At 60.3% G+C, this 15,164-nt stretch overlaps 1 protein-coding gene across 1 annotated transcript; it reads left to right on the top strand.

Annotated features, from left to right (window-relative positions):
• TSC22D3 (TSC22 domain family member 3) lies at positions 1–8,682 on the top strand. Its single transcript, XM_026716541.2, has 3 exons — positions 1–1,637; positions 7,204–7,255; positions 7,731–8,682. Exons 1-3 carry the CDS (start codon positions 1,345–1,347, stop codon positions 7,971–7,973), a joined length of 588 nt encoding a protein of 195 aa, XP_026572326.1. The 5' UTR covers positions 1–1,344; the 3' UTR covers positions 7,974–8,682.
• The last annotated feature ends 6,482 nt before the right edge of the window (positions 8,683–15,164 follow it).

Here is a 15,164-nt window from a genome sequence, read left to right as displayed (position 1 = left end):
TCCATTTAATTATTAACATGTCAATCAGTTTCACTTGAATGTCTAATATAAACACGTTTTCCTTGTCATTGTTAGCTCATCATTCTTAAATCCACACTGTTCCATCTCGGTCTTATCCAGTACAGCTGATGTGCCCCTTCTGCAACTTTCTTTGTGTGTATGCAGTCTAACATTCTTAAAATTAACTTCTGAGTCCATTGTTCACAAAGTCATTGATGGCTTTGGAAGGGGGCGGGTGCGCATCCCAACTGCGGGACTCGCGGGGCCGCCTCTGACCTGCCAGCTGCTGTTTGGGCAACCAGGGTGGGACTCGGGCTCGAGGGCCCCCTGCTGGACATGGAGGAAGCAGCTGGGAGCCGACCTTTCGCCCGGCAGGGAAAGCAGGGCTAGGAAGGCCAGCATCCCACGGAGCCAAGTGCAAAATGCTGGCCCCAGAGCAGAACCCGTTGCAGGGGCTTGTGCGGCCCGGGCGTCACAGCCTTCGCCTTAGAAGAGGCCGCGGGCATCTCCCGCGAAGTCTGACGTCGCCCTCCTCTCCCGAGAGAGCTTGGCCGGTCACTGGAGGAGGTGAGGGTGTCTAATTTCGCATCGGAGGCTGGGTGGGTCTTCTGAAGCATGTCCGAGCACGTGGGCTGCGGGGCCTCCCCCCACCCCCCGTGACCCTGAATGCCAGAAGGACAGGTGAGCCTCCCCCAGGGCGCCTTGCCTGCTTTGGGGGCATCCATCCGCTCTTCCCAGCTCACCACAGCGAGCTCTCCTCTCCTAAACCTGGCGGGCGCGGCGCGGCGCGGGGCGCAGGGTTGGAAGCAACCAGGGACCCGTTGAGAGGAGAGAGGCCAGAGCCCGGGCTGGCCAACAAAGGTTTCGCGGCCGCCCGCCAGCAGGCGCACCGGAGAGCGGACCGGCGGGAGCAGGCGGAGCGCGCACCTCTCCCCCCGCCCCGCCTCCAGCGCCCCGCCCCAGCCGCTGGGGAGGCTCCGACCCCGAGGCCGGCCTTGTGTCGGCTGAACGCGCCCGGGGGCGGTGACCGAGCAGCCTTCCCCAATCCGGTCCGGTGCCGAAGGAAGGGGGCGGAGCGGGAGGCAAAGGGGGGCTGTTGGCCGAACAGTCCGGAGGGGAAAGCGAAGCCGAGCGCAGAGGGAGCGGCGAGGTCCCGACCGATCCAGCAAGTAGCCGAGGCCGCGGGGAGACCTTGCCGACACCTCCTGGCCAGAAGGGAGGGCAGCGGCCGAGCCAGCGCCTCGGGGCGAAGTGCCTGTCCCCGAGCGCCGGCGAAGCGGGGCGGTCTCCAGCTGCCCCAGCCACCTCTCCGCGCCGCCAGCTTCGCCTCCTGACAGGACAGGAATGTCGAGCTCCCCGCTGAAGGAGCGCCGCTCGCCGGTGGGGCTGGATTGCTGCAGCTGCTGCCTGGATCTGGCCAACGGCCCCCTCGGCTACAACAGCCATTTGAGCGCCCTCCTCCAGCTGCGCGAGCAACTGGCGTGCGAGAGCCTCGGAGCCGCCTCCGAGCTGAGGCGCCTCATGCGGCAGGACTCCCTGGAGCCGGTGGTGCGCGACCCCCGTTACCTCCTCAGCCGCGGGATCTGCAACCGGAACATCGACCAGACGCTGCTCTCCATCCTGCTCTTCTTCCACAGGTGGGCAGGGGTCGCGGGACGGCTCCCGGGGAGGGAACTCCCGGTGAAGCGGCGAGGGGAAGGCCCTTTGCCTGGGGAGGGAGGGGGGGGAGGGAGGGCGGACCGATCGCAAATGGGTTGCGGGGAGAGCCACGCAGACCTAGACGGCAAGGTCCTTTCTGACGGCTTCCTGGATGGGGCCGGGACCCTTCGCAGCTCAGGACGTCTCCCTGCTCGCTTGGCCTGAAAATGCTGCGGAGCCATCCTGGGTAAGAGGAGGGCACGGGGCCTGCGTTGCCTCGGCTCCGGGCCTCCCATCCGTGGGCAGCCACAGGCGCCGAGAAGAGCCTGGTCTCCCCATCGCTATCAGCTTGTGCGAAGCAAGAAATGGCCTGATGATCCCAGGGGCTGCCTGACCCCGCAAGGGCGGCTTAAGCGACCATACAAGCTGCTGGAGCCTGGCAGGTGTCCGAGGGGACTTTGCCCCGGGAGGGCCTGTGGGTCGCTGGTGGCTGACCAGTCCTGCCTTCGGAGTGGGCGGGGCCTCTTTCCCAGGAAAAAGGACACCGGGGTTGGTTGCCTGATGCAGGGGAGGCAGGTCTCCTCGTGACAGGCTGGGTGAGGCTCCCTGCCTCTGATCTTGGAGGGACTGCAGTCTGAGTGCTGCCAGGGAAGGGCTTGCTCTGGGGCAAAGGAGCCGGCAGGGAATAGGCTCCAGCCGGGCTGCCCCTCTGCCTCAAGCACCCCCGCCAATTGGGAGTCCATCCCCCAGGGCAGCTGAGACTTATCAGGGGTTTCCCTGGAGAGCTGGTGCACTGTGCCCCCTCCCTTGGTGGCATAGGCCAGGGAGTGTGAGAGCCTGGCATGATCAAAGTCCTGGGGTGAGCATGTTGGTCACAGCTGGGCTTGTTTAGGTGGGAGCCACTCATATCAGCTGCTCAGGTGAGCAGGACTCTCCTGCTCCCTCTGAGACCTCCTTCGCCTGAGAAGATCCTGGCAACTATTCCTCCCAAATACACAATCAAAGAGATTGGCACCTGGGCAGCAAAACATGCCTCCCCCTCCTCTTTGGCGCCTTCTAGGTATGCAAGGTCCACGCGGGCTGTGAGGCCACGAAGGGGGAAGGGCTGCCAATTCTGAAAAGACTCCCCAGCTCTCCTCAGACCTTCCGGCCAGAAGTGGGGCTCCTGGTTTCACTGATGGTATCATCAAGCTTGGCTACATGAAGTCTCTTCTGCTTGGCCTTCTGGGCCAAGTTTCCTTAAGCAGCGCCCAGAGTCTCGCCCTGCACTAAGCTGGCCGGAGCAGGTGGCTCCGTTTCAGAGGCTTGGAACTTGTCCTCTGTGGGCTCCTTTGACACCGCAGGTACCGCTGAGGAGAAGGACTAGGCCGGTCACCTAGCAGCTTCGAGCTTTCAAGAGACGTTCCTGGGGCTGAATTTGATCAAAGGAGACGCAGTTGGAGATGGCCAAGGCCTTGCAGTCAGGAGTGTGCAGGAAGAGCCAAACTCTGGGATGGAGGTCCCATGGCTGTGATGGAGTTGCACAGGACAGTCAAAGGCTTGCTTCAGAGGGAGTGACGGGTTGGGAGCACCGAGTTTTTCTGTCTTGGTCAGAGACTATGGGGATGGCAGACGTCCAGATGTGAGACGGGCTGAATGGGGTGCAGGTGTTAGCACAACGGGCATGGCAACTTTTGGGGAAGGCAAAGGTGGCCACAACTGATACCTGGCTCAAGGCAATTGGGCTTCTACTTGGGGAGATGGGTGGTGGCGACAAGCCATCCGCATTGTTTCTTCTGCTGGGCCCCCAACTAGAAGACAGATCTCCCAGGTCCCCTCTCTCAACCCGCTTTCTCGGCAGGACTGGGCTGGGAGGGGCTATGAGCACCACTCCCAGCGCCCATGACTCCAAAGGGACAGGGCTCGGCAGGATCCCCTCAGCTGAGTGAAGAGCACTTCACCATGGCACCCACAAAGCAGCTGGCAGGTTTAACTGCTCCCACACGGAATGAATGGGATCAGCGGTGCCAGAGAAGGAACCACTCAGCCACCAGGGCCGTGAAGGCGAACCTATGGCACGCGTGCCACAAGTGGCACACAAAGCCATTTGTGCCGGCACACGAGCTGCAGGCAAACTTACCTCACTGGGCACGCGCACACCTCACAGCTGATTTTCGGCCAGTTTGAGACCTTTTTCAGCCTCCCAAAGGCTTGAGGAAGGCTTCTGCAGGCTTTGCGGGCTGAAAACTAGCCCCATTTTGTCACTTCCTATTTTTCCGAAAATACCGGAAGTGATGAAACGGGGCTAGTTTTCGGCCTGTAGAAGCCTCCCTCAAGCCTCTGGGAGGCCAAAAAAGGCCTCAAACCAGCTGAAAATCAGCTGTGAGGCACAGTGCAGATAAGGAAGGCTTTGTTTTTGGCCATGACGGCCTCCTGCAGTCCTTTGCCAGTGAAAAAGGACCCCGGGTGGGCTGCATGCGGCCTCCCCAAGCTCCCTTTTTGCTGGCAGAGGCACCGCAGGCTGGTCCTTCACCGTTTCTGGGACAGGCCCATGGGCCAGATCTGAGCACCCCACGGATCCCTGAGTTTGACACCCCTGCTTTGGATGCATGTATGGAAGCATGAAGCCATTTATGGATGCGAGAGACCTTGAGCGCAGGGAGTGGGGACTTGCGTTTAAAAGCCAGGCAAAAGCAGGGTGAATGCTGGTCACTTGCTAGGGAAGAAGCTGGGGTGGCCTGGGATTTGGGGAGGAGAGTGAGGTCAGCCAAAGGGAGCAGAGAGAAGGCGTTTTTACAAATCTCAGCTTGTTGCAAGGGGGGCATTCAGACCCTTTTCCTGGGCTTGGCACACGTTTCCAACAACTGACCCACAACTCGCAATGCTGCTACTGCTCTGTTCTCCAGGGAAGTGGCAACCTCTAGGCCTGCCAGCTCCCTGGACAGGGGGCCATTTCTCTGTGCTCCCCAGGAGCCCCCATACTCTCTTGATTTTACAGCCAGCTGAGTGGGCAGCTGCTAAAGGAGTCTTCTCCTCACCCCCAGCCCTGCATTGGGATATGATCCAGGAGGAGAAGTTTATCAAAACGTGGGGTGCTCTTCTGCCTAAGCCAGTTATGGGCCCCAAAGAGTGGCTGAACCTCAGAGAATAATATCCGATTCAGAGAGTGGATTTGCATTCACACCATATATCAAGCCAGAACATCTTTTCTGATTGGCAAGCTAGGATTTGTGGTTTAGTATGCATGGCGAGGGGACGCCCCCACCCCACCAAGCTGCCCAAATCTTTCAGGTAGCAGGAAGGTTACCTAGGGGCTACAGAAACCCACTAGCTAAAACGTGCTGGTGCCGACACATCCTTGTGTATTCAAGTGGTACCAATAGAAACAGGATAGGTGTGTTGCCATGACTGCATAGTGAGCCGGTTCCCATGTAGAGGACAACGCCTGGGAAGGCTCGGTTTTCAGTGCCCTGATTTGAAAACAAACCTTTAAGATGACAGCACAGCAGAGCTTGCTCAGCCGGTCCTGTTCTGTGGTTTAGCAATGGGGGATGTTAAAAAGAGAGTATGGGGCAGCAGGTGGGTTCCCTCTGTGCCCCCTCTAGCCCCTCTTTGTAGCTCTTTTTGCCCTTTCAAAAAGTCTCCTTTTCAGTCCTGTGAAGGAAGAGGTCCCCACCTGAAATGGGCTCCCCCGCCCCACCTCCCCCTGAGGGAATACCTTCCTTTAGGCAACCTAGTTGCAGGGCCCTTGATGAGGCCAGCCAAAGAGGGCGGGGCCGCTGCCCCCTTAATAGCCTGAAGAGTGTGGAGGTGGAAGGGAATTCCTTCTGGTTCCCAGGCTGTGCAGTGAGCGAGCACAAGGCAGCCATGTGCTGTAGACCCCGCCCAGGCCACGTGCTGGCCTGCCAAGAAGCCCAGAACTGGGAGTTCTGCCAAGGCCTCCATCAAAGGGAGTGGCCGCCAAGCAGCTGGAAACAGAGCCAGCCAGCAAGTCCTCGCTCTGAGACAAGTGGAGGAAGAGAGCCTGGTTTGATAGAGGTTGGCACAGCCGCTGCTTCCCCAGGAAAGCCACCTCGTCCTCCCACCTCTCTGGAGCTGCTGTCTCCTCCAGCCACTGGCTGGATCCCGAGCAGCATTCCCCTTTACTGCCAGAGGGCACCGATGGCAGGTGCCCACCACGGGGGTTCTGCCCCGCAGAGGACTCTGCGCATATCAACAAGCACAGGCCTTGGTCTGTTCACCTGCCACCACAAGTCCTCTTGCTGCCTGCAGGGAAGACCCCACCCCGCCTTGGGGAGCAGTGTTGGTGGAAAAGGGAAAGACACACCTGCCCTGATGCCAGCAGGAGAGTCCAGAGCACTCTGGCAGGGCAGGGCTAAGGAACAGAGCCTGCTGCGCCCCCTCCCCCCAAGATCCCAGGCAAGAGTGGCCTGCGGAGGGAGGGGGCTCCCTTCCCCTTTCCCTCTGCCCACGACTGCTTCCTGGGCCAGAGGGGGGCCAGGAGTGGGAGGAGGTGGTTTTGGAGGCTCTCAGAGCTGGGGAGGAGCCCTCTCTTCCTCTCGGGAGAGGCGGAGGGCCGGCACAGGGAGCGGCCGCCAGAGGTTCCCCTCCCGCGCTCCCAGAGCCGCTGCTTGGCGCACCTCCGGCCTGTCCAGTGGCGGCGGCGGCGGCGGCGGCGGCAGCAGCAGCAGCACCACCACCACCACCACCACCACCACCATGATGTTTGGGTGGCTTCTTACGTAACTCCAACCTCGACCTAGTTCCGCGCTGCGCTTGGGCAATCCTTGCCGTTTCGGACTCGGCCTCCGTTTTTGCCACGCCTTCGCTAGTAGCCAAGGCAGGTTCCGTGGGGGCAGCGGTTACCAGGGTTCTCCAGGGGCCGCAAGTGTGAATGCGGGGGGTGAGGAGGGGGCAAGCGGCCTTGTCCCGCATGGCTCCTGCAGCCCCGGGACTTGCCTCCGAGTCCCGAGCGGGGAGGGGGAATGAAGCTACCCGCTTTCCCGACCGGTCTGGCGCCGCAGAAATGGGGAAAGCGAAGCGCTGCTCCCGCGGAGAGCCCAGGGCCAGCAGCGTCTCCAACCCGGTGCCCTTCAGGTGCCTTGGCCCTATTGCCCCCATTTGCAGCCGCCGCCACTGCGCCTTCGGCCCTGGGACTGCAGCTCCCTCGAGGCTGAGGCGGCTGGATTGCACCGAAGCCTCCGGGCGCAGGTGCGCGCGGCCCCTCAGGAGGGGCGTGGCCTTATTTGCATAGCACGCTAAGACCATGTGACGTCTGGCGAGCTTCCCATATAAGGCGGGCGAACACCGAAATAGCCGCAGCGTCTTCCGGTCGTGGTACTGTGTCCCTTCGGCTCTCGGCCCAGCCATGAGTACCGGCGTGTACCCGTTCCCGATGGAGGTGGCTGTCTACCAGCTGCACAACTTCTCCATCTCCTTCTTCTCCTCCTTGCTGGGGGGGGACGTGGTCTCGGTCAAGCTAGACAACAGGTAGAGGAGCCGTCGGGCGGGGGAGCGGGGGAGCCGGCCAGGCCCGCCGGTCTGCCTCGGAGGCTGACGGCGGCGCTCTTCTCTTGTCTCTTGCAGCGCGTCCGGGGCCAGCGTGGTCGCCATCGACAACAAGATCGAGCAGGCCATGGTGAGTGTCTCGGGGGGAGGCGGGGACGGGCTGCGCTGCGGCTCCGCGGCACTTGCTGGCGGAGAGGAGGCGAGGGAGCCGAAAGAAACTGCCGGGGTAGTTGCGGTCGGGTCAGGGGCTGCAGTCCCGCAGGGAGAGCTCAGCGGAGAGAGGCGAGACCGGAGGCCTTCCAGCTCCTGCCGTTCAGTTTTCGGGGGCGCCGAGGCTTCGGAGTAATGGTCGGGCCAGCCAGAGGCCACGGGCGTCCCCTCTCCCCGGAGGTGCCTCTGTCCTGGAGGGCGGCAGGCGCGCCGCCGCGTTGAGCTGCGGCTCTCGCGGGCGGGCGCGCGCGCTGATGCAAGAATGCAGGCTCTGCGCTTTGGGGAGGACTCGAGCCGCTCGGACTTTTGTCGGGCAGCGCGGCTGCGGTGGGCGGGACTCGCGCAGAAGCTGCCGTTGCGTTTCCTCACCGGGACTTTGTCCCTCCTCTTTCCAGGATCTGGTCAAGAATCACCTGATGTACGCCGTGCGAGAGGAGGTGGAGGTCCTGAAGGAGCAGATCAAGGAGCTGGCAGAGAAGAACTCCCGCCTGGAGCTGGAGAACAGCTTGCTGAAGAACCTGGCCAGCCCTGAGCAGCTGCAGAAGTTCCACTCCCACCTGCCCCTGGAGGCTCCAGCCGGCCCCGAGGAGAAGAGCCCATGTGCCCCAGCCCAACACAGGGCGGGCTCTGCAGTGTAAGGTGGCTCTGTCCATGGGGTGGGCAGAGCCACGGAACTGTTTCAACTTGATCTCCAAGCGAATGTGGTTTCCTCGCATCTTCTTTGGAGGACTCCAGAGGGGGCCCTTCACCTGCGGCCCCTTCCTTGGGTTGGCCAGAGACACTCCTGAGAAAAAGGAGTAAGGCTGCTCTGGCGTTGCTGCGGGCGTATGGCTGCTCCCCACTAGAGGAGAGAAACTGCTAAAGGTGGGGGCACCGACAGCTGGCTAAGAAGAATCCAGTTGGAGGTTTTTGTCAAGCTGCTCAGAGAAAAGGTGGCCCCCATCTCTCCGGGGATAGGAACGGGGCCCCTGCCCCTCACTAGCCCTCTTGCTCCAAGAGCCAGGCGTCTGTGTGCAGCACCCACCTGTTGCCAACTTGGGCATGTGGGGAGCTGCCACGATGCGGACTAGAATGAGGACTGTAAGCCAGAGGACAGGGGCTTCTCCTGCTGTGGTTTGTCCGTTGACACTTGTATACTGACAACAGGGGGGGGGGGAGAGAAAGACATCCTCTCCTTTATCGATGTTCCCTGCAGCCCCTGGATCTGTCGATGGGGACAAAAGAGGAGCAGGAGGAGGGGGCTAGGGGGCTCTCTCTCACACGCACCCCTGGGAGGGGAAGCTTGCTTCTGTAGCGCACTCTGAGGATGGGTGCATAATGAGATAATGCAATAAATTTTGTTGTACACACCTGTCTAATAAATTTTCTTTCCCAAGGGGAGGGGTATGCAGAAATGTGTAGTGGACACTGGCAGAGGGACCAAGCATAGGAGGCATGTGGGAAAGGCATCCCAATTTCTCCACCCCCAACCCAATTCGTATGGCTGGGAAGAAACCAGGAGGGGAGTTTCTCCAGTGACTAGGGGAATCTCCAAGGACCTGCTACCTGGTTAGGCTGCAGCTTGCCCATTATTCATTGGAAAATTGTGTGTGTGTGCGTGTACGGGCATCTTGGTGGCTGGTGCAGAACTGCTACCTTTCAGCATTAATACAAACTGCTGTATTCATGGTAATAGCTACGATTAATCTGCTTGTACTTTGTTCAACCCAATTTTGGCTTCTTCGGTGAAATCCTAAATTAGGGCTGAAGATGGGACACTACCAAGCTGCTGCAACCAGCCCCCTGCCGTCATTGCCCCAAGCTGAGCTGCCCCCCTCCCCCTCCCTGCAAAAACAGAGAGGACTCTTAGAACAATCAAAGACGCCCCTGATCTTGGTCATGCAGCTGTTTTGAAGGGTAACTGAAGTGGGGCAGAGGCCAGCATCCTGCAGGCTCAAGAGTTGGGGTGCTTGCATACACCACCCCATCCCACCCCTGTTGAGAAAGCAGCGGCCACCAGCCAGGAACTCTATGGAGCGCATGGATGCTTGTAGGTAGAGCCTTGCCAGCTGCAGAAGCGCTTTTCCCAGCTGTGATTACCAGCTACACCTCATTTGGTGTGACTGGTGATCACTGGGAGCCCACTTCCCACTGGAGAGGTGGGTTCAAGAGAGGCAGGGGTCATAATGGCCACTTTCAAAGGCCGGATTGCACACCTCCACGCATGCTGTCTGGTTTGCAAAGCTCAGCTCAGCCCAGCATTTGGCTTTGATGGGGAAGGTCTGAAGGGCGCTTCCCTCTGGGCCCTGGGAGCACCTCTGCTTGCCAAGAGGTGCCCAGTAAAGAGATTGGACGGCTTGACCGACCACCCTTGGGGCAAGATCAGCAGCTGTGAGCTGTGGAAGGCAGCCCCGGCACTGCTCCAACTGCTAAAGTTGGGGAAGCCGGCCGCCCCGACGCCTCCTCAAAGGTGCTTTTTGCTAGAAACAGCGACTCGGAGCAGTGAATGGCGGCTGATGGGAAACGAGCCGGGAGATACAGAGGCTGATCGCCTCCGCGCCCTGGGGACTAGCGGCCCGGCCCGATCTCCACCTCGTCCCCGACAACCAGTCCTTCTCGCGCCGCTCCAGCCCGGCCCCTTCGAGCCCGGCCTCCGTTCCTCGCTGCTCCACTTCCCCGCGCATCCGCTGGGCCCGGGGGCTGCGGCTGTTCCAGGGCGCGCCGCGTGTTTGTTTGTCGGCTCCATGGAGCCAAGCGGGGGCGCGCCTTCCGCAGAGCTGGGGAACTGGCCGACGGCGCCCCCCACCCGCTCGCGGCTTGTTTTGCAAACGACCGGCCGGTCACCACAGCAACCAGCTGGCAAGAGGCTGCCTGGCCAATGGCGGGCCCGGGAGAAGGCAGGTGATCTGACGTTGCCGCCGCACAGCTTCCTTTGGGGCGGGCTGCCGTCCCGCCGCTCTCCCGGTCGATGCCGGGGCATCTTCCCTTCTGCGTTCGGGGCGTTTGGGCCGTGAGCGGGGAGGTCGGGAGGAGGCGTCCCGATGCTGGGGCCGGTTCCCTCCACCTGGCTTGATCTGACGGTTGCCGCTTCTTCCGGCTGCTGGGAGATAGGATCTCAGCCCCACCCAGGCGCTTCGGTTGCGGAAAGCACAGCTGGGGCTTGCTTAGGATTGCTTGCAATGGCCCGGTTTGGCAGCTCGCTTAGAGAGGTAGGGGGGGATCGGTCCCTTCTCTTTGGCTGTCATACCCAACGCCCTTTTGCGGAAGGAAGCGAAAGAGCCACGGTGGGTCTGCCTGGAGCCCTGGGCTGGACAAGGTCAGAGGGCTCACCCGCCCGCCCGCCCTCCCTCCAACAGGACACGCTGCACTGCCCAGTTCAGAGAAACGGCTGAGCTTTGGCCAGAAGTGGTCGATAAATTGATTCTGTCACCTGTGGCTGGAGGACAGACAAAGCCTGGCTGAGTGCCAGGGCCCCAATTGGAGGGGAGCACTTTCCTGGGGTGGTCTGATCCAAGACTACTGTCATTTTGAAACCTATTCTGCTGCATAACAATGGTGAAGAACAAGAGACAAAACTTCCTCTCTCCCTCCCTCCCTCTCTCTCTCTCACACACACACACCTGTTATTAACCTAGTAATGGAGAAGCACCAGATTCAGCAGGAAGAGAGAACTGCCATAGTATCCATACCCATCTAACCTGGTCCCCCCACCCCCAAGTCTCAGGTCTGAGCTTCATGGCCGAGGCTTCTCGTCCCCAAAGCTGGGCCTAGAGAGGGGGCCCTGGGACCCTGGTTCTGAGCCAGCGCCCTTTAGATGCAGTGGGGCTAGGGGAGCGAAAGGCTGGCAGGGAGGGATGTCTGCAGGCCTCTGGGAAGAGGTCGGTGAAGCAGATGCTCTTCCAGTGAGCCAGGTGCCAGCCGGAGGAGACCTTTCCTGGGCCCCTTGGTGGCCCCCAGCCTCCCTCCAAAGGCTTTGGGCCCTGGAGGCGAGGAATGTCCTTCATCCCCTGCCGATGGTGTGCAGAGAAGAGTTGGAGGGGTGGGGGTGAGGGCGTAGATTGCCCTGCCCTGTTGCATCCCAGCCTTATTCTGGGTTCTTAACTGATCCACGATGTTTAACTTTCTAAAGTTTCACCTGTTGTCAAAAGGAGGTCAGTTCCCACTGCTGGAGCCGGACAAGGGCTCAAGGGGGGCTCTTCCACCACAGCAGTGCCCAAGAGCCCCACCTGCCCCACCCAAAGCGGGAGGAGAGCCCTGATCTGGGCCAGACCTCCCCCCACTGGATCCCAGTCAGCTCAGGGGGGAAAGGGGGCTGCAGACGGCTCCTGCCCCAGAGTGTTGGTGAGCTGCTACTTCTGCCTCCGCAGACCTCGCTCCCAATGGCAGCACAAGCAGTCCAGTTATGTAAGCAGACAGCAGACTCGCCTTCCTGTGTAAACACGGCTGAGCCCGGTTTGCTTCCTGGGAAAGAAGGCTGGAGGGCACAAGGCATCCCACGGGCCCAGGCTCTGCCTTCCTCCTGCCGGGCATGCTTGCGGGGCTGTGGGCTGGTGTGGAGCTCCCCCAACCAGCAGTTGAGGTGTGCAGAAAGAGCAGTTCCCCGGTCAAGATGACCTCTGGTTGCCCCAGGAAGTGGGGGCCAAAAGACCTGGAGGGGGGGAAGGGAAATCTCCCCGATCCCTCTACTGCCTCAGCCTTTGTCCCTGCAAGCTTCCAGGCTGGTTTATGCTCTGGGGTGGTTTTATGGTCCTTGCTGACCCTTGGCTCAGGCCCGAGTGCAGCCAAGTGAAGCTGGGGCAATTTGGAGCTGCTCCAGCACTGTGTCTGGGTCCCCCTCCGGAACTGCTCCCCACCCCTCTCAGGCCTTCTCCCACTCCTCCTGGCACCCCAGTTAGAAGCCAAGGGCTTGGAATGGGCCGCAATGCTCATGGGTGACTGGGATCTTCTCATCAAGTTGGATAATTGGAGGGAGGCGTTGTCCCTTGAGGGTGGCTACTTTGCTTGGGCCCTCCTACGATGCCTTCCCCTTCCTTCCCCCGAGAGCCACGGTTTCTCCCAACCCAGAGCTGGGCCTCTGTTGGCCTGTGCTGGAGGCAGCCAAGGGAGGGAGAGCCCTGTGCCTTCGATGTGGCTCTCCTCGGCATAGCCCTTCGCCCGCCTGCCATTCCTGCAGCAGTGCCCAGAGAGGGAGCCTGGACACCCTGAGCCATGTGGGTCACCGCCCTCCACAAACAAACCCTGGCATGCCCTAGAAACCCAGATTTCCTACGTAAGCAGCTGCACATTTTCACACAAGGGGGTCCCTGGAACTCAGGAGATCCACTTCCTGAAGTTGTAGGGTAGCAGTATTCTCCAGTGGCCCCTTTCTGGAGCAGTGGGCACTATGGGTGTCTTGCTATCGGTATATTTACAGTACACTTAATGAATTATTCTTTCTTGCAAGATCTGAGTGTAACGTTCAAAGGTCCCTTCCCTGCTCGGGAGATTAGGGGGAGTGACCGGCCCAGGGAAACTGCCAATTTTGGCCAGGCTGGGATCTGACTGCCCACTTGCCAAGGGGTCCAAGCCCAGTGGCCTCAGCAAAGCTGTTTCTCTGCATTCACTAGGAAGGCAGATTGACCCTGCCCTCTGCCCTCTCCAGACCCCCGCCCCCCAGGGTTTTCTTTCCTGGTGGCTGGAAGGCTCAAGAGAGACAGAGTCCCTACACACACACACACAAACGCACACACGTACCCATGCACACATGGTGGGAGAGCCTTTGTGCCCAACCAAGGACTCAGGGGCCCAAATGGGAGCCAGTCTCTGCAGCTACAATTCCCTCCAGATGGAGAGGGGCATAGAAACATGGCCTGGCAGGGGTGGTGTTAATGCACTGGCAGCCTCTCTCGAGTTTCGGGGTGCCTTTGGGGATCTTCAAAGCCAGGAGGACTTCAGCCCCACCTCTTGGGAGCCAAGGTGAAAAGGATCCGATCAGAGAAATCTGGAGCTCCTCTAGTGCTCCACAAAGGAGGGGGCCACAGGCTGGATTCCCAGAGGAGCCCCCCCACCCCGCCCCTGCTCCCCTGGCCGGTCAGGCAGCTCTGGCACCCGCCGTGCCTGAATTCCCAGGATCGCATCATCTGGAAGGAATCAGGGCAGCTGTCCGTGAAGGGAGAGCAGGAAATGCTATTTATAGATCAAAGGTTGAAAACAACCACCACCCCGCTGAGCCAAAGTTCTCCCTGTTTTTCTGAAGCTTTCCCCCCGTTTCTTCTCTTCTGGGATGTTCTAAGTCCATCCCAATTTTCCACTGGGCAAGAGCCCAGGGACACATTTCTTGGAAGCTCTGGCTCGGTGTGGCCTAGAAGCGGCTTCTGCTGATGCGGCAACTCCAGGCGGATGGCGGCCGGGCAACCAGCAGGAAGGGAAGGGCAGCTGCAGAGGCCCCCAGCCAAGGCTCAAAGGGGTCTGCGGGGCCTTGGCAGGAGAGGTGGGGGCGTCATCCCCTTTTCGACTGGCGAGACAGGTTGCCACCAAGCCAAAGGGCTCCGGCGAGCACCCTTCTCTGCATGGGCAACGGGATCCCCCGAGTCTCTCCGGCCTCCCTGGAGTTGAGAGGTTGGCACCCTTTGCAAAGGGCTCCCAGTCTGATGGATCAGTAGGGCTGAAGGCCATCCCGTGCGTTGGGAATCTCCCCCAGGCTGGATTCCATTCTGCTGCCGGCCCACTTGCTCCCACGAAGCCCCCGCATCCCCCAGCGTAGAGGGGCGGTCAGCGGGGAAGGAGAGCGGGGATTTTGCCAACCAGCCAGGCCGTGGCTCAGCCTCGCAGTGGCATCCTAAAGATGTCTCGGACAAGCAGAAGACGGATCAGCAGGAGCAGAGCTTTGGGGGCGGTGGGAGGCAGTCAGCACATGGAACGCCTGGAGGGGAGGCGCAGGGAGAACAGCGGGGATCAGCGGAGGAAAAGCTGAGGGAGGGAGCGAGAGTTTCGCTCCCGAGTGAGAGCAGGTGCTTACCCGCAGCCCTTTTCACCTTGGTTAGATGCAACAGTGTCATTTCTCCGTGCAAGCAGGACAGACCTCCAAGGTACCTTCCAGCTCAATTCTGATGGGTTCTGATTGATTGATTGCCTGGGCACTGCCCCACCCCCCACCCCTGCCCCAAAAGCTGCCCTGCCCAGGAATGAGCGTGTCTGGCTGCACCAGCACAAGTTTCAACTGCCCTTCAGGACTTCAGCTCTCAGGCAAGCAATACAAGGAAACACAAAATGCAACCCGGGAAAGATCGCTGGAGTGCAGTCTTGAAGGAAGACCGTGAATATAACACATTTTTAGTGGTGCAGGAGGATACTTGAGGGCGGCTGAAACTCCTCTGCTGTTTAATGGATTGCTTTAATTCAGGTAGCCACCCGTTTCACTTGCTATGGGTTGGTAGCCATTAATTGAACTCCTGTTAACAAGGGGCTCATGTGGGGTTTCCCTCCCTCCCACCTCCCCAGAAATCAAGGCTCCATCAGAGGGCCTTGTCCAAACTGGCTTTGGGCTCCCAGGCTCAAAGCAGAATCTGGCAAGGCCCAGTGGGCTCTGGTGGGAGGTTCCTGGTGGCCCTTTAAAAGCTGTGTTGCATCCCACTGAATCCTGCAAAGATTCCCGATAAGCATCGATGTGAATAAAGTTGCCCCCAGTAAACGAGGACTTCGCAGCGGGCAAGGAAGGCTCACCCAAGCAGTGGGAGTCCAGCGTGCATCACAGTCACTGCCAGGAGGAGCCTCTGCTGAAGGACCCCAAGCATGGGAAGCTTTGACCTCAAGCTTGGTATGTATTTCCCAATGCAGGACAGCTGGGGAAATGCCCAGCCCGCGGCTTTGGG

Source organism: Pseudonaja textilis, chromosome 12 (genome assembly GCF_049901715.1).
Source record: "Pseudonaja textilis isolate UNSWEBS1 chromosome 12, rPseTex1.2, whole genome shotgun sequence".
Classification (NCBI taxonomy): domain Eukaryota; kingdom Metazoa; phylum Chordata; class Lepidosauria; order Squamata; family Elapidae; genus Pseudonaja; species Pseudonaja textilis.
Note: the sequence above shows the minus strand (reverse complement) of the source record. Positions and strands in the feature narration are given on the sequence as shown.